Source organism: Aethalodelphis obliquidens, unplaced genomic scaffold (genome assembly GCF_003676395.1).
Source record: "Aethalodelphis obliquidens isolate GAN/ISIS:26980383/991018 unplaced genomic scaffold, ASM367639v1 scaffold79, whole genome shotgun sequence".
NCBI lineage: Eukaryota > Metazoa > Chordata > Mammalia > Artiodactyla > Delphinidae > Aethalodelphis > Aethalodelphis obliquidens.
In genome coordinates, this window is record NW_020838023.1 from 7,183,073 (window position 1) to 7,206,847 (window position 23,775).

General features: G+C 33.9%; 1 protein-coding gene across 13 annotated transcripts in view; it reads right to left on the reverse strand.

Annotated features, from left to right (window-relative positions):
• Positions 1–23,775, reverse strand: part of TAF2 (TATA-box binding protein associated factor 2) — an 80,846-nt gene that overhangs the window by 23,202 nt on the left and 33,869 nt on the right. For all 13 annotated transcript variants that reach the window (XR_003429895.1, XR_003429896.1, XM_027092586.1 and 10 more), the window contains 8 exons: positions 23,600–23,665; positions 21,317–21,569; positions 19,739–19,879; positions 17,038–17,148; positions 12,751–12,944; positions 11,749–11,888; positions 8,825–8,894; positions 2,614–2,723 (listed from right to left, as the gene is read on the reverse strand). Coding sequence is in view for 11 of the 13 variants with exons in the window: in XM_027092586.1 (XP_026948387.1) it covers positions 2,614–2,723; positions 8,825–8,894; positions 11,749–11,888; positions 12,751–12,944; positions 17,038–17,148; positions 19,739–19,879; positions 21,317–21,569; positions 23,600–23,665 (1,085 nt within the window). In the remaining 2 variants the exon portion in view is untranslated. The remainder of the gene's footprint in view (positions 1–2,613; positions 2,724–8,824; positions 8,895–11,748; positions 11,889–12,750; positions 12,945–17,037; positions 17,149–19,738; positions 19,880–21,316; positions 21,570–23,599; positions 23,666–23,775) is intronic.

Genomic DNA, 23,775 nt, shown 5'->3' on the forward strand with positions numbered 1-23,775 from the left:
ATGATACGTCTCCATATATTTCAAATGAGTTCAAAAATTTTATAACTAAGCAAAGTCAACACCTTTCAAATCCACCTTGGAACAGGACAAAAATAAATGAATTAAATATAATTAAATCCCTATCGCCCACAATTTATTTGTTCTCCATATGTAAATCAAGATAATGCTTATCTCAAGTGACGTGATAACCCAGGAACCCCAATAAAGAGTAAGGGGCAGGCAGAGTTCCAAAGGATTTAGGGACTTAGATGATGCTCTAGCTCCTTTTGTTACAAGTGAGTTCTCATTAACATTTCTTAAAACAGTAACTGTTAAGAAGATAATATAGCAATGTGAAAAATTCTCATGATAAAATGCAATTTAAAAACTTCACTACAACTATGTCCATACACATATACACAAAAAGCAATTTTTTTCCCTAAAGACCAAATACACTCAAATCTGAACAGTGGAGATATAATGAAATTATATGGTATTTTCCTTTTATGTTATTTTGTGCAGACAAACTCTGCAACATGATACTACTTATTATTGGAAAAAAAAACTTTAAAGGAATTTCTTAGATCAGATTCATTTATGTATCCCAGAGGCCCAGGCTTGGAAGGGAAATGGGCAACCTTCTAATCAATCTTCCCTAATGCCCAATGTTCTCCAAAAACATTAAAAAGAAAAACAAAACCAAAAAACCCTCCCAATTATTTGTGCCACTCCCACTGTTCATATTGCTCCCAGTTATTTATCTGAAGAACCAAGCAAAAAACTGCTTATGACCATGGCCTCACTGATCTGTTCTGTTTAGATTATTGGCACAGAGAATTCCAAACTGAAGCAGTAACTGTACTTTATACTGAACACTATCAAAAATAAATACTAAACATCAATCAGACCTTGAGTTTGTATAACCACAATCTTCCAATGGGCTTCAAATGTTTTACAGAGATTGTCTCATTAATCTTAAACACACATTTATTTTGTCCATGAAATCTTCCCTAGAAGGCGATATGAGAATTCTTTGTACTTCATTATGCCTTCCTCAAAGTTGTAATCCATCACAACCATGGAATCATGCATTCTTACTAAGAATATATTCAACACAGTACAGTTTGTGCCACATATTAACTGCTGAATGATCCTTTACAAGTTTGTGAACTTGTGTCCTCATCCCCTGGATCTAAATGACAGTAATCACAACATTCTTTAAGGTAACCACCAGTAGCAAAATATAAAACATGTAAACAGTAGCACTTATTCTTCTAGGTATTAGGGAAAATATGAGAATAATAATTTGGCAATATCGACATAAACTGGATTATGTGTTGTTTTCTGAATATTTTGAGGACAAGGGCCATTCTATTTTCAATTTTATTAAATTTCAATGAAATATCTACTATGGTGCCTTTACTTGGGGTTATTGGACTATGACTATGAAACTGAGGGACAGAAGTTATACAACCACAACATCTCAGTGATAGTAAATTAAATAATTTTTGAAAAAGAATCAGAACTTGGTATTTAGTTGTGATTCAGTGAAGCAGTCACTAATAAGATAGGCAGGGCAAGTTATTTTCCAATATTCTAGAAAGAAGGTAAAGTGACATATTTATTAGAACGAATACCCACTGCTCCCTCACCGTCTATCTGTAACAACTTGTCTTTAAGCAAAACACTTTTCAGCCTAGCTTTTGATTGAATTTTAAATCAAAACCAGTGAATTTTAAATCAAAACCAGTATTACAATTTCAACATATCAGAGACATAAGGCAAATTTTTTTTACATATATACTACAGTTAGAAGTCAATAGGAAAAGACCAATAATTCAATTAAATAAAAATGGCAAAGAATATGAATGACTTACATGAAAGGAACTACAAATAGCTGACATATATGAGAAGTATAATGATATCATTACTATGTTAGTATAACAACATTTTTGAGCACATAATATGAACTAGTTACTGTGCTTTACAAATATGAACTCATTTAATTTTCAGTTTGCAGAAGTAGGTACCATCACCACCTGCATTTTAAAAATGAAAAACGATAGGCTTAGACAAGTCACATTGAGAGTAAGTCATCCAGCTGAGACTTAACCCTCAGCAAACTAGCTCCAGAGCTCATGCTTGGGAGCACTAACCGCCTCTTGACTTCACTTAAATAATGGAAATTAAAACTGTGATGAGATACCATGATCTCCAAGGTGCAGAACAGTAACAATATGCACTGCTCTGAAAAGGATACACAAGAAATTGGTTACCTCTGGGAAAGGCCACTAGGAGGCTAGGGAAAAGAGGTGAGAAGCCATTTTTTCAACCCTCTGTAACCTTCTGAAATAAAAATAATAATATTTGCAAATTCATGTCTACAGCTCTTTAAACATTTGGGACAATTTCCCATAAATTAATATTTTTGTTTCCTCAACCACCCTGTGGGGCAAAGTGAGTGTCTATGTCCTTAGCAAATATAATCACAGCCACTACTGTGAAGGTAAGTATTCTCCTTAAAAAAAAAAAAAAAAAGGACAAAAATTAACCACAGTTCTTTAGTATGGATAACCTGTTATAAAATGAAAATACCCCAATAATAAAAAAAATTTTTAAAGCCATTGCTCTTACCAGAATTCATAAGTTTCCAAAGTTGATCTACCAAAGCTTCATTGCATAAGGGAGACTCCATGTTCTTAGTAAATGGTGGGTTCTTAGTTAACATGTTTAGAATCTTATGTCTGAAAGATAAAGAAAAATTAAATTTTTGCTAACCATTAAATAAAAACTTTTGAAAATTATCTGCAGTTCCTCCTTCCTATTTTATCGTCTCTCTTCTGAGATCTAGCTTTGCGTTTTAGTTCCATTTCAAAAGACATTATGTTGCATTCTAAACATTTACTATTGTTTTTTTACTAAAAAATTCTGGTGGATTTGTTCTCTCTAAAAGTGCCTTAGGGTACAATGACGTCTTCTAAAACCTGACTCTATATATTCCTAACCAACATTTCCTATCCCACTTCTAAAATGAACATTTTACTCTTCTTAGAAAAGTTTACAAAAAAGACTGGTTAGTAAATATAAAAATCTTAAAATGAGGCAAAAAAAAAAATCACATGTAGGCCAAGAAGTCTACATTTGAGACAATATAAACTTTATTATTATAGTAACTTTGCAAAGCATAAAAATGTGCAGCACTATTTTAAATATGGAGATTGCAAAAAAGTTTCCTCAAAATAAGCGGAAGCTTAAGAGAGTCAATTAAGAAAAGTATCCTCACAGAGGATAGGAGTTAAACTCCACTACTGGAAGTTTTTATCTTACATGAAAGGCTACCCAAACACATTATGGAGTCTTCTGAAAAATAGGACAATGTGACCAATACAAAATTTGAAAAACAAATGCCCAATGCTACGAGCAGGAGACACCATAAAAAAAGAATAGAGAAAGAAAAGGAGAAGCAAGGAAGCCACGGCAGTAGTCTAGCATTCAGGATAAAAGCCAGGTCTAGGACTAGGTCTGAGAAATTCAAGATCTCAGAATAATGGAAGGCTTGGGTATAACTAAGGAAGAAAGAAACTTAGGTCATTATATTTGTTGAGGTTAGCAAGACCTTAAAGAAGTTGACCCTGGGAAACTTTTATGTTTAGTGGCAAGAGATCAAATTGGATTTGTACTTGAAAAAAAGATGGGAGGAAAGTAGAACTGCAAGGCTGTAGTTTAAGTCACTTAACCCCTTTTGGCTTCAATATCTTGTCTGTAAAACTGAAAGATGTGACTTTCACTGTTAACATACTTTTGTGATTTGACATTTTAAGACTGAAGACTGTTGAAAGGCTACGAGAACCAAACGTGAAATGTGGTTATAGATGCAATTTATACATAGGTAATACGAAAGGGGATACATACCTTATGGATATTTCATATCCATATTTTCATATCTTTATGAGTAAAGATATTTTCATATCTTTATGAGCAATTTCTGTTTGTAAGAATAGATCGGTATTACAGGTAAATAACACCGTTTAAAACGTGGATGGATTTTTCTTTAGAAGATGTTAATACTTTTAATTTGCATGAAGAAGAAAAGTTAAGTTTCTATCCGGCTGCTTCCCCAATTACCCCAAACACCGTAGGGCCCAACAAATAAAACTTCATGGTATTTACTCAGATCATTACAAACTCCTTACAGCCATGCCAATGAATTGTAAATGGTACTCTGGGGATAGCTCTGAAATTATAATTAAAAGAGCAATAATGATTATTATGTGTACTACTTTTAGTAAATTAAGCATTTTTTCAAAAGTTATTTTTCTTTAAAGTTTAGATGATAGAAGAAAGGCTTTCACAAGGAAGTATTTATAACTGACTAAACACTCAACGCAATACTCAGAGGAGATAAAGTTTAAGGGCAGAAAATGAGAATCTTATGCTTAATTTTTAAGAGATTAAACAAAATTCACAATAAGCATACACTTCAGATATACGAAACAGACCTGAAGCAAATGCTGAGAAAATCATGGGCTTATGCCATGTTCATGGTAGCAAAAACAACACATTATTTCCCTAAACAACTGACAAATTTCTTGGTGGACTAGTCCAATCCCATTGCCAATCACTATCTATAAGAAATGCAGTCAAATCGAAACCAGAAAAATGTTCAAAATCTCTCTGGAGAAAAGGCATTCAGTGTAAGTGTGTCCCTTGAGGAAATGATATATTGTGATCATATATGCATGCTTGATTCCAACATGAGAAGATAATTCCATGTCATCTTTAAAATAATCCTACCCAAATCTAAAGTAAATATATTTAATAAGTTCTTCTTATTAATGTAAAAAGTAATATACATGCATAGAAATGAACGGAAAGGAATAATCCAAAATGTTAAGAATTATTGCTCTGGTTGAAATAATTATACGCTATTTTTAAGTTGTCTTCTTAATGTGAGTTTATATTTTTGCAAATCTGAATGAGCATTTTAAGTTATTTCCATTGAAAGGAAACTGTAATTTTCAAAAATGTAAATTTGTTTTAAAAACAATGCACCAAAGCACACTTACTTAAATTCTTAAGATATCCTAATAAAGAACTGATTTACAATCTGAAAATCTTTCATTTATTTATTTATTTTTGGCTGCATTGGGTCTTTGTTGCTGCGCACAGGTTTTCTCTATTTGTGGTGAGCAGGGTCTACTCTTCGTTGCAGTGCAAGGGATTCTCATTGCGCTGGCTCCTCTTGTTGTGGAGCATGGGCTCTAGAGCTCAGGCTCAGTAGTTGTGGCGCACGGGCTTAGTTGCTCCGCGGCATGTGGGATCTTCCCGGACCAGGGCTCGAACCCGTGTCTCTCGCATTGGCAGGCGGATTCTTAACCACTGGCTACCAGGGAAGTCCTGAAAATCTTCTATTGAGAGAAGACTATACAAGGAAAGCCAACAACCCTATTATTACATATAAAACATCAAACCCAAATAAAAGACCAAGAACTTTCCCAAACATTTAAAAATAATTAAACAGCTTAAGGTTTTTTTCTACATACAGTTGTCACTACAGAGATAAAATCACTTTTCTTTAACATATGAATTAAGTTAAACATATATATGATTAGAGGGGGAAAAATTATATTCAACCACTTGTTTAACATGTATTTAATTACCTATATGCAAAGCATCATGCTATGTGCCAGACATACAGTGGCAAAAGGAGACAAGGTCCCTGTCTTTTTAAAACTTATACTCTCATGGGGGAGACAGCAGTAACAAAAAAAATCAAACTATAATAATACACATACATAGGAACTATGTATGTACTTGAGTAAAGGAACAACTGTAGGATTTTATGGGCAATTATGACTTGAGGGACCTGACCTAGTGCAGGTAGTCAAGAAAGTATCCTTGTAGAAATGGTGTTCAAATTTAGCTTTAAAGTGTACAGGAGTAATTACAAGTAACTAATTTCTTTCCTCTAAATTTTAAGGTTTCAGCCCCCAAATTCTTCAGAGCTTTATCTAACTCTAAAAAAATCAGCAATTGTGATATACATAATAATACAGAAATTTTTTAAATCAACAGCTAAGAAAAATTTCTTATTAATGACCATCTTACTATTAGGAGTTTAAAAATCAACCAAAAGCCATAAAAATAAAACGCTTTTTTGGGGGCAGGAGAGACGAATGTCACTGATTTTAAGACAGACAGAAACAGAAACGTTTACCTACCTTTAAGATTAAGAATTCTATCCAATTAACACAGCAGAATATAGCAGTTCTATATGATGGCTACTCAACGAGTTTAAGAAAAAGTAACAGAACAGACTGGTGGTTGCCAGAAGCAGGAGCTGGGTAGTGGTGAAATGGGTGAATGGGGTCAAAGGGTACAAACTTCCAAGTTATAAGATAAATAAGTCATGGGGAGGTAATATATAGCATGGTGACTATGGTTAGTAATACTGTGTTGCATATTTGAAAGTTGCTAAGAGAATAGATCTTAGAAGTTCTTATCAAAAGAAAATAATCTGTAACTATGTATGGTAATGGATGTTAACCAGACTTATAGTGGTGATCATTTTCTAAAACATAGAAATATGGAATCAATATGCTACACACCTGAAACTAATATGTCAATTACACCTCAATATAAATAGATAGGAAGGGAGGAAGGAAAAGAAAAGGTAATGATGGGGACAAAGAGAAAAGGACAGAGTTCCTATTCAAAGCATAAAAAATAGACAAAAAAAAAAAACCCCACAAAAATAGAGACAGATATCCCAAGACACCAAATAATACACACATACAATAACTGTTGATGTGGTAATAACACTCCTATCCTGTGACCATTCACTGCCATTAAAGACTTTCTTTAAGATGTGTTGAACTTTTTTTAACTATAACTATGGGCTAGATGACATTAAGTAAAGCCTAAGAGGTTCCCTATTCGTGATATAAATGAATCACATCACTTATGAAGTAAACACATCAAATATAATCATGAAATATATCTTTATACAGATTTTCAGTTTAGAATGTAAATAACAGTGCTCTTAAAATTTGAATGACATTAACAGCTCCACATTTCAAAAGCAATCATTTAGACTGTACAGTATATAATTTAGAAACATAACTACAAGTATTATATAATATTATAATCTGCTGAAAATGATCCTCAAAACACAATTTTAAGATCTCAGAAATATATGCCTTGGGGCTTCCCTGGTGACGCAGTAGTTAAGAATCTGTCTGCCAATGCAGGGGACGCGGGTTCGAGCTCTGGTCCGGAAAGATCCCACATGCCACGGAGCAACTAACCCTGTGCACCACAACTATTGAGCCTGCGCTCTAGAGCCCGTGAGTCACAACTACTGAGCCCACGCACCACAACTACAGAAGCCCACGTGCCTAGAGCCTGTGTTCCACAGCAAGAAGCCTGTGCACCACAAGGAAGAGTAGCCCTTGCTCGTCTCAACTACAGAAAGCCCATGCATAACAACAAAGACCCAATGCAGCCAAAAATAAGTTAAAAGTAAATTAATTAAAAAAAAAGAAATATGTGCCTTGATGTTAGTTCTTGATGTGAATTGAAAACATAAATGAATACATGATAAGCTTTATTTATACTGTATTTATACTTTCTGTCCCTACTTGTCATCAGCAGCATCTTATTATAAACTTTCAAATGCATGAGCTCTGGCAGATAAAGAGATGAGGCTGGTTTCCTGCCTATTCTCTTTTATATGAATATTTACTTCAGAATGTGTGATTATGAGATTTTTGTCCACGTCAACCTTACCCCTGGTACACATCAATTCAAGGACAAATTATTTAAAATACAATTCAGATCACAAATCAAGAACTATGAAATACAAAGAGAAGAACTTTGTACAAAGAATATTTATTTAATAAGCATCATTTAAAACACTTGAAATATAGATTTCAGTTAGCTGAAATCCCTTACATGGATTCTCCATGCTCAGATGCATTTCAGTGAAGTTAAAAGGAAGAGTTTAAAAAAAAAAAAAAAAAAAGGCAGAGTTTATTTGTATGCTTTTTTAGATGAAAAATATCTGCCAACTGATGTGTAAAGTTGAAGAAGACAATGTCTCTAGGTCTGTGTTCTTATTTCTAGTTGGAATAGCTAAAATCTAAATTATCTTCCAGCTTTCAAATTTCATTTTATGAGACTGAATTATTACAACATGTGAACACAAATTTGAGTCTACTAGGTGTACAGAAAGGACAGCAGAAATGGTAAAAATTTTAATACTGCACGAATACACTATAAATATCCTACTTTGCAAAAGAAAGCAGCAGAAATGAAAGAAATGAAGAAGAAAATACAAAAATGAAAATAGTTACCACGTCAAGACCAGGATTTTCTTTTATTATCCCTTATTTTCTAAATTTTTAACAATGTCATATTACATTTTAAAATCCTAAGTCCATTTATTAAAAATTAAGATTCTATATAAGATAGAAAGGAACAAATGGGATACATCAAAACACTGCTTTTATTTACTTTTAAAATAGATTAAATCAATCGATACAGAGGTTTTAGGATAAGGGCTTTCTTCCTCCATGTGCACTAAAAACGGATACACAAGCTTTTCTTTAAGTTACAATAGAAATCACATGTAAAATTCAGGGAATTACCCTTAGTATCAATGTATTTTTAAAAATGTCTTTCCAAAGGCAAATAAAATAAAAAAGGACATGAGTAAATGGATAACATATTCCTATATTTTCAAAAATTATATACATGTTCCATATACATGGAACAAGTATAATGCTCTGAAATTATTTACTTTAGGACTTACAAAAACAAAATATTACAGCATAAAAAAACTAACCTTACATAGGGTACAGGGTCATTCTGAATCATATTAAGTAGCCATTGCAATTCTTCATAACTCCTGTCCACTGAAAATAAAAATAAAGAAATACTTTTGTTGTTAATTATAACAAATTTAAACAAGTGACAAATAGGGAATTTATACTTAATATTTAGGATTCTGCCTTTAATATTTAGGATTCTGCCTTAGCCGTATTTCCAATCAGAGTTGAAGGATGTAGGTGATTTCTTACATGTTTTAATGCAACAGGCCACTTGGCAAATTTTACAAGTACTGTGCTGTATATGTAGCCAAAACATAAAACAGGACCAAGAGTATATTTTCCACTAAGGCGCAAATCAACAGTAAATACAACATAAAACAAATTGTAATTTATTAAGAGCTCTAAATTAGAGATGATTAACTCTAAATGGAAATGTGTTTAAATTGTTTTCCTAGATGCTTAAATCAAATTATAGAGAGGTTCGATACTCAATGGTATCTCAACTATATCATACAGTATGGTAAACTGTTTCTGCCCAAGTGGTTTCTTTCATTTAAGACAAAAGAGCAGCCTTAACTTTTCACTATAACATAAGAAACAACTGCAAAACTAGTACTATAAATATAAATAACTTTAACAAAATAACTTATTAGCTATTTCCATTTACCTTTTCAAAAAGTATTGCTTTTATGATTTGAAAAGCTTTATTTTTAGAATTTTATTTCTAATATTTTCCACTTTTTCATTTTCTAATGAACTGGATTTATGGTTCACACTTAAACATCTCTCAATTAAATTACACTTATTAATTTAGCATTCTTTTTGGAAATCATAATATTAGCATTCTATTTGATTTCAGGTAGTACTAATTCATGAATTCTTCATATTATATGATTTATGTGAGTGAACATCATTCATATAACTTGACTGGGAATAATGGCATATTTGGTAGACCTCAAGATTTCCATATTTCACAAATTGGTAAAAGGCAAAATAAAACTGAAAACTGACATAAGATTACATTTTTTTTCTTGCTAAGAAATACGTGAAAAAACGTTCTTATTTTAACCAGCATTTTTTAAAAGAAAGACTACTTTAACCCTCAACAAAAAGGAAGAACAAATGACAGTCCTTTCTGAACTTGGGCCAACACATATAACACACACACTATATTGTTCTTACTCTTTTATAATGTCTTTCTAGAAGCAGTATTTCTATTGAAATTTACAAAAAATTATAAGGATTTGAGTATATTTTCCTCTACTTAACATGAGAAACTTAACCAGTATCTACTAAAGAATTTCCCTCACCCATTCCTCTCTTTCTACATTCAGATGAGAATGTTATCATAACTTCTTTATTCTTCCCATATTTTAGTATAATCTGGAATTTTAGATTAATTTACATAGTTTTTATACTGACATGTTATTTTTTAAGAATTTCTTTGAAATTTGCATTAAATTTTACAACCATGTTAACAAATATTTAAGCTTAGCTCTTTATTTTATAGGCATAGTTGCTTGTCACTGGGCCTTTCATATCACACTTTCATCAATCTTGAGTTATTATTTTGATTCCTTTACAGGTCAGCTGAAAATTATCTTTCAGAATTTTGTTTTTTAAAATGTTACATAGGAAATGTACTTCTAAGTCTTCAAGGCTATAGGAACAACAACTTGGCAAAGTAGAAAATCTTAGGTCATAATTTTCCCTAAGCATTATGTTAGCCTGTGTTCACTGTCTTTTGAACTCTTCTTATTCTGAAGAAGTTACAGGCCACAGTATTTTTTCACCTTGTACAATAACTGGGTTCTGATATTCCTAGGAACTTATACATTTTTTTCCTTAACCTTAAAATTTTAAATTTCATCAGACTCTAGCTTAGGTCAGTCTCATTTACACTCTTTCAAAGTATTCTATTATTTCTGGGATTATTGCTTTTCTTCCACCTGCTCTATTCTTTATGACAATTTTTTTTTTTTTTTTTTTTTGCAGTACTAGGGCCTCTCACTGTTGTGGCCTCTCCCGTTGCGGAGCACAGGCTCCGGACGCGCAGGCTCAGCGGCCATGGCTCACGGGCCCAGCCGCCCCGCGGCATGTGGGATATTCCTGGACCGGGGCACGAACCTGTGTCCCCTACATCGGCAGGCGGACTCTCAACCACTGTGCCACCAGGGAAGCCCGTTATGACAATTTTTAAAAATATTTTCATCTCCTTAACTTTCTTCTCTGTATTTCTGAAAATGTTTTGAATATGTAGTGTTCTCTTATTCATATTTTTCCTTATGTTTTTTTTCAACTTCACAAAGCCTTGCCTAATCCCCCTCCTGAAGTTCCTACTTGTATCTCTTGCTCTACTTTCACAGATAACAGTTTTGACAGGTACAAAATGTTTTCTTTTTTTTTTTTTTTTTTTTTGCGGTACGAGGGTCTCTCACTGCCATGGCCTCCCTCATTGCAGAGCACAGGCTCCGGACGCGCAGGCCCAGCGGCCATGGCTCACAGGCCCAGCCACTCCACAGCATGTGGGATCCTCCCAGACCGGGGCACGAACCTGCGTCCCCTGCATCGGCAGGCGGACTCCCAACCACTGCGCCACCAGGGAAGCCCCAAAATGTTTTCTTGAAACCTTATGTAATTAGAAATTTCTCCCAAACCTTCTATTTCTTAAAATAACATGTAATTAAAGCTATAAAATGATACACTAACTTTTCAGAAAGACCAAAGATATCTATCTATAACTCTTTTCTTTTCCCTCATTTACTAATTTTTATATGAATTCTACATTTACCAAAAACTCTCAATCAGTGAGTCAAGAATTTAAAATCAAAATATCTGTATTGTACATAATATGAAAACCCTAATAACTAAATAGTAAATGGTAAACAATTCTTTCTATTGATAAAATGATTATGGGCATATATTTCTAAAACATTACCTTTAGTATAGTCAACAACTGCTTCCAAAGCTGCTATCCTGATGTCCACAAAGTGGCCATATTCTGCGTAAGATTTAAAAAGAGCTGGATCACTTGGCACATGGCCATTCTTCTGAAGCACTCGTATGGCTCTCAAACAACTAGGAAAATGTATTTATAGTTAAATACTCTTTTAAACTTGTTTCCAAGGCATTAGAAATTAATCCGTAACAGTAAGCTGAAAAATGAACGTAATCTGAATCCACTTTTTAGTTTTTTAACATTTAATTTTTGCAATGACAATAAAAAACCCTATTAAAAGAAAACTAATTTCAAAACTTTGGAAATTCAGTTTCAGGTATTTTAACTGGAACACACTTCAGAAAAATGTATTTAGCATAATACATAACTTAAATGAAGTATTCTCTCCAAAAGTTTTAGTAATACATATATAGTTTATTCACTAGTATATATGGAAAGTTGAAACTGTTCATAATGTTGAATGGGTAAATCAACTTTTTTTTAGCGAACTCCTCATGAAATAGACAGAACTTGTCGACAGTCATACATACAAAGTTGACAGAAGCCGTAAAAGAAGCCTAACAATAAACTAATAATATAATATAATAATATTATAATTATTATATAACTATTATAATTATACAATAATAAACAATAAACTATAATAGAGTTTAAATTATATCCAATGGGATAAAAGATTATGCAGACATCAAATACAATGCTTATGAAGAATTTCTGATGACATGAGAAAGTGTTTATGATATAAGCAGAATATAAAAACTATATATACAATATGGCAAATAATTTAAAATTTATATAGTTACCAGAGGAAAAAATTTAGAAGGCCATTCTCCAAAATAGCAATAATTTATCCATGGGTGGTAGAATCATATAAGATTTTCTTTTACTTTACTATATTTCCCAATTCTCTATGCAAATAAATTTCTCTTATAATTATGAAAGCAAATAACTTTAAGAAACAAATACGAAGAATCATCATACCTGACAGTGATGGTGTGTCTATAACTCGGAAGAAGTTTTTCCATATTCAAAAACCTAGTGATTTCTTCAAGAATGAGTCGCACATCCGGATTTAAATTATCCAAAGTTCGAACTTCATTATTCACACTGACTGCAGGCGTAACAGAGTTGGCAAGGGCATCAATCATTTCTGCACGATAATAGTTATCTGAAAACTAAGCCAAAAAATAATTACGAGAAGACAACAGAATTTACATGTCTATTCAAAAGTTAATAAAATAAAATATGATAACTTAAAAACATAATTCATCTGAAAACATAAGCAAGTTTTCAGGTTAGTATTCAATTCCATCCTTTGTATAGAGTCACACAGTGGAAAAAAGAGTGAAAGAGGTCTACTAATTAGAAATACATTACTTTACTTGACAAATGTTTACTACATGTAAGACACTCTCATAGTAATCTAGCCAGATTCCTCTAAAAGGAAGACCACAGTCCACAAATCCTGCTGTTAATACAGAGCTTCAAATCAGCTATTTCAGTGCTCTATTCTCACCTAAAACATCCAACCAAGGGTCACCAGATAGTTGAAGAAAGCATTAACATAAAGAGAGACCAGAACAAAGTGGGAAAAGTGACTTGGAGGAAATAAGAGTATACGAGGAAAAGAAAACCAGTAGAGGGAAAAAAATTCAAAAGTGACCATTAATATTGTCTGAGAAGTAACCAATGATATCCCTTCCAACAGGATAATACATTTTTTTAAAAAAGAAATATGCAGAGAATAAGAATAAAAATTAAATTGGAATATAAAATTGAAAAAAACTCCAAAAATTTTGAGCAAAAAAAAAAAAAAGATAAAAAATAGGAAAGAAAGCACAAGGAAGTTGGAAGGCTGGTGTAGAACACATGACATACAAATAATAGGAGTTCTAGCAAGAGAAGCAGAGAAAAGGGAGGAAACCATCCAAAAAAACAAATAAAAATTCCTAAATCCATATCCCAGTCAATTCCCAGAGAAGCAATTTATTGAAAGCAATCTGGGTGTGGTTTGATTTAAACTCAGCAACTCAGATGCTCTAGCCTAGAAATCTGAACATGGAGCAAACAAATTAATTACTTCTATCAGCAGTGTTGGGATTATGCTGTGGCAAAACAAACTGCTAGGAGACAAAGGAAGAAGATCTGGCCCCTTCTGACTTCCACCATGGAGCCAGAACCTCCAACTGACACACATAATGGCACAGTCCCTAAACATTCCTATGTTCGAATACCAGGTAGGAAAAAAAACAAGGCACATAAAAACAAACAAAACCAAAGAAAAAATACTCCACAAGTATTCACCATGGACGAGTTTTGTTTTCAAACTGTTCTAATGATTAAAAAAATTAATCTCTATAACTTCAGTCAACCTTTTCTCTACGGTTTCTAAGTTTTGTTTCACACTCAGAAAGGCCATTTGCATTCAGAGATCATTTAAATAATGTTCATAGGTTTTCTCCAAGTATTTTTATAGTTTCATTGTTACCTCTGATAACTACTTTGCTAACAAAGCAAAAGACCATTTACTTAACCATTGTTTCTGAACTAAGTATTCAGAGCACAGAATAAATTCAGAAATTAAAAATGAGACAGGGATGTGGATGAAGTACAAAAACCAAAATATTTAACATTTACCCCTCAGACCATATCCAATTCTCACAGACACTATACTCCTAATCGAACAGGCTAGATTATCTGATCACCCCGAAGTCAAGTGAAGAATAAATAATTTGTGAAACACAACTGGGGGGGTGTGGGGGCATTTAGTACATACAGCAAAACTTCCCACAAAAAAAAAACAACTGAAGGCATCAACGTCAACGTACTGCAGCAAAGGCTGACTGAAGTTTTTAACAATGATCGTTTGGTATCAGGAATAGTTCAACCCATGTTCTGCATACTTATTTAAGAAGACAAATTTCATAAATGTATATATGATTTATTAGAAATATGTTAGAAATTCATGTGTATATATAAAAGATTTTCATATAAAATGACTAATAACCAGGCTTGAAAGGGATTTAATTTTAGTCTTCTTGAAAACTAAGTTATCTAGAATATTGAATTTAACGCTCCTGCCCAATTCATGAGATGTTAAAATTTTAAAAAATATCTCCCCACCCCCAAATCCCAACTTCTTTTTGGCATTTAATGTTCTGTATTTCTAATTTAATCTTAATCCCAGAAAAATCTTTCATTTCTTCTCATGCACTTTATATAGTGAACCTTTTTTAAAAAATATGCTTAACCAAAGCCCTCAGAGACAAATGATTAGTGGTTGGAAGTGAAGTACTTTAAAAACAAACATAAGAAAATCAATGAACTATTCTTAGGCACCATCCAATCACATCTTTTCTTCCAGTTTTAATCCATTAATCTGCAAATCTTTAAATAACAACAAAATCTTTTTCTCTCAACAATAATTTTTAAGTTTTGACATCAGACAAATCTAGGTTTTGCTCCTGGCCCTACCGCATATATGACCTTGAGTAAATCTGTTAGCTTTTATTAGCTTCTATCTCCTCAAATAGAAACTGAGATAATTATAGTGTCTATCTCAGAGGTCTGATGAAGATCATATTAATCAAGTTTTGGTACAGGTCATGGAACATACAAAAAACTAGCTATTATTACTGTTGTTATTATTTGCATTTATTCTGTCCTTAATATCTTCAGGGATTAAGATGTATGCTAGTCTTAATTGAAGACAATTATATCTTCAAAAAAAGAAATTCACGTGTCGGTGAAGAAAGCAATACTATAAGTGAAAGTCAAAACAAGCCAGCAGATTAGGAAGGAAAGAATCTTACAAAATCTTTTTTAACAATATTCAAAAATGGAAAGAAAGTGTATCAGCTATAATGCATTCTTTAAAGAACTAATTTTTTTAAGGACTCTCAAATCATTTGAATGTTACTCTACTGACTTAAAGAGGAAAATTTTGCCTTCTTGATTTTTCACTATAAATCACCATTTGTAAATAAAACACTTGTGACTTTTTAAAATTTAATTTATTTATTTATTTTTGGCTGCGTTGGCTCTTCGTTGCTGCGCATGGGCTTTCTCTAGTTGCGGCAAGTGGGGGCTAATCTTCGTCATGGTGAGTGGGCTTCTCACTGCACTGGCTTCTCTTGTCATGGAGCATGGGCTCTAGGCACGCAGGCTCAGTAGCTGTAGCTCGCGGGCTCTAGAGCGCAGGCTCAGTAGTTGTGGTGCACAGGCTTAGTTGCTCCGCGGCGTGTGGGATCTTCCTGGACAAGGGCTTGAACCCATGTCCCCTGCACTGGCAGGGAGATTCTTAACCACTGCGCCACCAGGGAGGTCCACTTGTGACTTTTTTTTTTACTGTTGTAATGTTTTATTAAACTTCTCATGAATTCAACTTATCCTACAAGTTACATGTGTCATTATATGTGCTGTTCCTTCTGCTCCGAGTAACCTTCCTAGACTGGCCCTAATCAGACTGGGAAAATCCTATTGTTTATGACTCAGTTCGAGGGTCACATCTTATGTACAAAACTTCCCTGAGTGTCTCTCTATACCCTTGGAAGAAGGCACTACTTCCTCCGAATCTCCCTAGAAATTTGTGTATACATACCTCCACTTTAGCAGTTATGAATAACCTGTTTACCTATCTGATTTCCCCATTAGGCTGAATCCTTGAGGCCCCAGAATCAGACTGTGATATGCAGCAGTTCTTCAATAGACGTTTAATTTAAATGAAATTCCAGACGGCAACTACCATGCATTCTTTCTATGTAACGTGGTATACCGCCTAGCATAGCATATATTCTCAAAAACACTTGCTGATGGTTAGAATGATAACAAGTAAGGTGAAATAACTTTTGAAGCATGGCATTCAATAGCAATTTACTAAATAAATGAATAAAACACACATAATGGTAAAAAAGAAAAAAGTCAAATTCATCAATGAACAAGTTATCCCAAGAGGAACTGTTTTCTGGGTATCACTTGATAAAAGAAAAAAGGAATAAAAATAAAATTGAGCTGTCAGACGTCACCAAAACAAAAGTTAGCTGAGTTCCCAAAATTTGATGTACTTCTATCTCCATGTTATAACAGCATACGGAACATTTAAAAACCAAGTAATCTTGGTTTTCATGTACTGATTATAATAAATCATGTTTGTATATTTCTTTCTCTATAAATTTCAAGTACAATGGACACAACAATGATTTCACAGTCTAAATATTTCTTTAAAAACAAAATATCACTGGCTACTTTTATAATACTAAGGTATCTTACCTTATTTTTTCTGTTGTCATTGTACTTGATTAAGTCTAAAATAAATGTTAAGACTTCTTTGGGACAAAGGTTATGAACATCTCTCAATAAAGCCATCGCAACTGGCATAGTCTACAAAAAAAAAATTTTGTTTAATTTTCATTACTACAATTCAATGAAGTATATGCTGAAACAGGGTTACTCTGGGGCTGACACAGGTATCTGGATGGACTCCAACCCCCACCGATTCCTACCCCTCCCACTGGGAACATGTCTCAAACATGCTAACAAAGGAACTGAGTAGGAAACCAAGGGGAAAGCTGCATAACTGGATACACTCTGTAGCCCATTTGTCAGAAGAGGTATGTGTAATGCAAATTCAGTTCCGTGTTTTACAAGGGACAAGGTATGGGCTTTAACATTAGATAAGACCATTGTTCAACTTCTACACCACTGCCTATTAAGATGGATTATTATAGCTAGTTGCTTACTGGGCAGGAGTCTAGTTTCCTCACAACCATTTTCAGGATTAATGGATACAGTGGCTGGAGGCATGTGGCAGGCAGACAGTAGAGTTCAATCACCAGTCTGAGAAGATATTGATTCTCCAGTACCACTGCCCCATTCTCAGCCTAAGGAAAAATGGTAAATTATCTAAAATCCAGCTTAACTTTCTCCTCTCCAAATTTTCATAGGCAACTTTTCTAAGGAAGTAGAAGCCTGACTCACAGTGGTAACCTCTACCAGTAAAACCAAGCTATTCAAACTCGAGGCAGAACTACAGACAAATAGACATCACAGTCCCCAGTACACAGAGAGATTTGGACTACCCCGTCTTCTGATTCAAAATAACTATTCCCTCTAAGCTGGGGGACAGAAAGTAGCAGGACTCCTTTGCTTGCTTGAAGGACCAGAAGCAAGGGGACGGTCAGTGCTACAATAGTTACTATTAATGCTGTAAGAACTGAGGGAAAGTTTTTTTCCCATAGAAATAGGACTTAAATTTGATTTAAGCACTAATCCTCTCTCTCTCTTTTCTGCCACTAGAAGTATTATGTGAAAGGTGAACTAGTCTAAAAGCACTGCTTTTCCAATTTTTTTGACTGTAACCCACAGTAAGAAATACATTTACATCCCAACCTCACACACACACACACACGTCATGTATACAAAGTAAAAAATAAAACAAAAAAAACCTTACACCTACCCTTATTTCATGTGTCGCATTCTGATACTGCCTATTGTTTTCTTTTATTTAAAAAAAAAAACTTCCAAATTGATTTCATGACCCCCCTCATTAATGGATCACAACTCCCAATCTGAATATTGATCTCAGGTATATGGAAGTACAATGGCATAATGAAGGGGACACATTCGGTAGTCAAAAAAATTAACTTGCTTTCAGACCATACATTAGTGAAATGGCAATAGAGAGCTGAGCAACATGTTCAAGTACTATGAAATGCTCGGTTCTTTAAAATAACAGGATGCCTCAGACTTCTTTGATCACACCAATATTGGCTTTTCCCAAACTCGATCTCCTGAATCTGTTCTGCTGATGAAATTCACTATCAATATGTCATGACTTCCACTCTCAGCATGTGGCTGGGTAATTCTTTTCACATTTCTCTCCATCACATACAAATCTCACCTTGCTTAACATTCCCCTCAACATCTATCATTTCATTTACTTTTAATCTGCTTTCTACCTGCCTCAGAAAAAGGAATGTTCTTATCTTTTCTAAAATTAACCTCACAACTATGTCCCCACCCACTACTAATAACTTCAGAATTTGCTCTATCTTATGTTTTTTATATTTACTTGCTCCCAAGAGATGAATATTTCATCTCTGCTTCTCCACTGGTTCCTTTCTCTGTGCCAAACATGCCTCAAGCTTTTTCTCCCTCTATACAAAACAAAACCTGAAATGTCCTTTCTCAGCCTTGCTTTATCCTCAACCTGTCACCTTTCTCACACTCTTCAACACCAAATCATGAAAGAATAGGCTTCATTAGTTTTTTTCTACTTCAACTTTACTCCTCCTTCTAGTTAATCTAGTTAATCTAATCTGGGCCTTCATTACTAACTTACTCAAAATATTTTACAAATGATTTCCAAATTGCCCAAATGCTGACCACCCTGCCATTCCCACATCACTTCCTAAAACAGTGGCTCTATCACACCACCACTTTCTAAATTACCATTTGTAAAAAACTTGCTATTTGATAAGAATATAGTACGAAACACTTCACATGCTTGATATTATTTAATTTTAAAAAAAGATAAATTTACAGTTGAGTAAACTGAGGCTTAGAGAGTTAAGAAACTTGTCCTCTTGCAAACTGCTAGTGAGCAGCAGAGCTGGGACTGAAACTAGAGCTGTGTGCTGTATTGTCTCTGACTCAGAAATGCTGTCCACATCCTACAAGGATGGCCATCAGAAGGACCCACCCATACCTCCATCCCCCATGTAACCAACCAAAAAGTCAAATTATCCATTTCTACTTACTTTAGTATTAATATGGACAGTGACTTACTCGCACACAGTTCATAAAATCAATGAACAACTGAAACTTTGGAAAACATTTTAGGAGCAAAAAGAGAACACAGACAAAATCATTTATAAGAAAGTAAATAATATTTGAAGAGTCCCCAGGTTAAAATGAGATATACAGATATTGGCAAAAAACAATCATAAGAAAACTAGAAGGGAGACTGTACCTTCTGTAGAAAGTAACTTTGAAAGCTCATAAAGTTGTTTGTTTTCACAATGTTTGGACAAGTTTTACAACAAAACATCCTAGTGAAGAGTGACTTCATGGCTGGTGGTCCTGTCCATGTGCTCACCATTGAATTTGCAATCTGCAAGTAATTAGAAAATGAAGTAATTTGACCACCATGGAAAACATATTTTTAAATAAATAAAATAGCTTTCTAAAAGTTATCAATACAATCGGATTCATTTTTAACAATTTCAGTTCTTAGAAATTTAATACATTTTAGCTTCTCATGATCATTTCCAAGAAAATATATATAAATACATTTATATATTTATAAATATATATAAACTCTACCTCCCCTAAAATTCTTATGTACACTTGTAACTGTTTTCAACAAGTTAGTTTCTAAACTGGAGCACTCTTCTTATGTTTTAAGAAAACTTGTTTGCAAAGACTTTATTCTGAGTAAGTTTTGTCCATTTAGGCAGATGCAGTTCTAAAGTTTTAAATTTATCAGATAGAAACATCACCATGGATTTTAAATAAGGCTTTTAAATCTACCCTAATTTAAAAATAAGCAAGTACAGTGCTACCACCTAAGTCTGTAAGAATAATTTACAAAAAAATCCACATCTTGCTATTGATACTTTTAGTGTATATAAAAATCATGTCTGAAAAGAATGAAATTATAATTAACTTCAAATAAGTCTATAATTTTACAGATCTGCTAAGAATTTTGCATGTGAGAATCACGAAGAACTTTATAGGAGCAATGAAATTACATCCTTAGCAGATGATTATCAAAGAAAATCACATTTTCCCTCATATATCTGAGTAGATGTAGGAATCAAAGTGCTCACTAGTTACCATTAGAGATAAAACAAATCTAAACCATTATGATCTGTTGAAATGCTGGACAAGTGGATTTAGCAGGGAGTAAGGCAAGAGAGTTACTATATGGGAATGAACCTAGTACCAATATGCTTTTTAAATACCTGGAACCCAGTATTTCTGGCCAAATATTTGTCTGCATTTTCTGGCTTTCATTTGTTCTACCTTCAGGGGTTTTTTTTGTATCTAAAGAAAAATATGTAGTTTTCTTAATAAATTAACTTTTCTATTACATTAAATAATAGAACCAATCATTTTAAATTCCATATCCCTAATATTGATTACTAAGCTCAAACCAACAAGAAATCACCACCACAGTGGGATAATTAAGATGAACTGATTTCATGTACTACAATATAAAATATCACTCAAACCAAGGAATTTCTTACATTCTTTGCTTTAACAATTCTTTGGTCGGCAATCCAGTAAAATGGGAAAATTCTCTTTGGTTTTAAACTCTCAGTTTCAGTTTAACAACTATAAAATTTTAGTGCATTATTTATTTTCAGGTCAAAACGTGTTTCTTCAAATCAGCCTTGTTAAAAGCATTTGGCAAAAGCTTTCAAGAGACCAACCACCAAGTAAAATTAAAGACTACGGTGAATTTTAATTCACCTTTAGAGATAATTTTGTTTTTTTAAAATATGCATCAGCCATCTTGTTTTCTTTCTACTGTACATAATCTCACCTTTGCAAGGCAGAAGCAAGCTGACATTCTCACGCGGTAGAAACACTGCTCCTGTTCTAATATGTCAGTTAGGGCAAGCCGAGATGCTGGAGTGGGGAACTTTTCCAAGGCCAAAATGGACTCTTGCTGTGCCACAACATCCCTCTCATAGCGGAGCTGATACTGCCACATAAAATCTGCTTGCTCAAATTCTACTTTCCTCAATACCGACATGTCTGGGTCTATCCTTATCCACAGCAAAGGAGAATCAGCACTGAAAGAAAATATAATTTTCTTTTTTATTTATTTTTTCAATTTCATATATTGATAAAAAACAGCATTTATTAACCAGATTCCCTTCTCCATGCAGTTTTACTGCGTTCATGTTTTTAAAGATCACGTTGACAATTTTCTCATTATGTTTAATATGAATTTCAAGTTTCTCACAATGTCTATCTATATGGATCCTTTTTTTTATAAATTTATTTATATATTTGTGTTTTTTTTTGGCTGTGTTGGGTCTTCGGTGCTGCACGTGGGCTTTCTCTAGTTGCAGCAAGCGGGGGCTACTCTTCGTTACGGTGTGCAGGCTTCTCTTATCACAGTGGCTTCTCTTGTTGCAGAGCGCGGGCTCTAGGTGCGGGCTTCAGTAGTTGTGGCTCGCGGGCTCTAGAGCTCAGGCTCAGTAGTTGTGGCGCACGGGCTTAGTTGCTCCACGGCATGTGGGATCTTCCTAGACCAGGGCTCGAACCCGTGTCCCTGCATTGGCAGGCGGATTCTTAACCACTGCGCTACCAGGGTAGCCCTATATTGATCTTGTTGAAACAAAAAAATCCATCCGAAAATATTAATTTGGGGATTTTGATTAGTGATTGTATGATGTGAAAAGGGGAAATTGGACCAAATTTCTTCATTTTACTTCCTGAAGTCTAATACTTGCCAATGGCTATAAATCACTCTTTATGAGACATCAATCTGTAACTAAAATAAACATTTCTTTTTTTTCTTAATTAACTAATTTATTTATTTGGCTGCATCCAGTCTTAGCTGTGGCACACGGGATCTTCGTTGCGGCATGCGGGATCTTTACTTGCAGCATGCAAACTCTTAGTTGCAGCATGCGAACTCTTAGTTGTGGCATGTGGGATCTAGTTCTCTGACCAGGGATCGAACCCAGGCCTCCAGCATTGGAAGTGCAGAGTCTTAGCCACTGGACCACCAGGGTAGTCCCAGATAAACTTATTTCTTATTAATTTATTAAATTAATTTGTTTAGCTGACTTATTTTTTAAAAAATGCTAGACTCATGATCATTTTTATCAAACAAAGTTCTGAAATCATAGTTCAGAGGTATAGCATAAATTTATCCTCATGTACCTCTCAAAGTAACAAGAACAGTTTTAAAAATCTAGTCTAGAGACTTCCCTGGTGGTCCAGTGGTTAAGACTCCACACTTCCACTGCACAGGGCTCGGGTTTGATCCCTGGTTGGGGAACTAAGATTTCTCATGCCGCCTGGGGCGTGGCCAAAAAAGAGAAAAGCAACCAGCCTAAAAATCTAGTCTAACACTCTTATCAAAGAACACCACCTGAAATATAAACTCAATTCAACAAATACTACTGGGTACTTACTACAGGCAAGGACTTAATATGGAAAGATTATATAAACTGTGTAATAAATAGAAGTGATATTTGGTAACCAAGTTAGTAAATAATTACAGATGTTTTATAAAAACTACACAGGCACAATATGGATGGGCGAAATAAACTCTGAGCTACATTATATTTAAAAATAAAATGCCTGTCAATCAATAAATATTACCACAAAATTTTTACAATGATATTTAAATTGTTTTTTGCAAACATAGCAAGTCTCAAAGTGCCCTGGGGCTTTGTCCAAAGACAAAGAAAACCAATAACATCTGAGAACTCACTGGAAATGCAAACTATCACGACCCACTAGTGAAGAGCTGGGTCAGAAGCTGAATTTTAAGAAGATTCCCCAAGTGACTTACACGCACTTCAGTTTGAGAAGCAATGCTCTAGAGGCCACGAGGGAAGCAAGAAAACTAATTCAAGGCTACTTCCTCTGAATTTCACCTGGGCCAGGCTAGATTCACTTTTCTCTCTTTGATTAATTATAATTTTATGTTAAAATTTGTTTTCAACATAAGGTTTTTATTGCCTTCTAAAAGTATTAAATGTACTAATTTCAGGACATTTACATACTTTTAGATGTAAATATATTACAAGACAAATGAGAATGCAGAAAATGTTATATCCTTAAACTTAAGTAACTAACTTACTCCATTGCAGAAAGATCCATGTCAACTTCTTCTCCATTCATCAGTGGAATTTTTTTCTTCTTATTCCTACATTTAAGGAAAAGTAAGTCTGAAAATTGTGACATTTCCAATTCTGAAAACAGATAAAGAGCAGCTGAAGTTCAAATTAAGAATTTCACATAGTGTTGAAAGATATC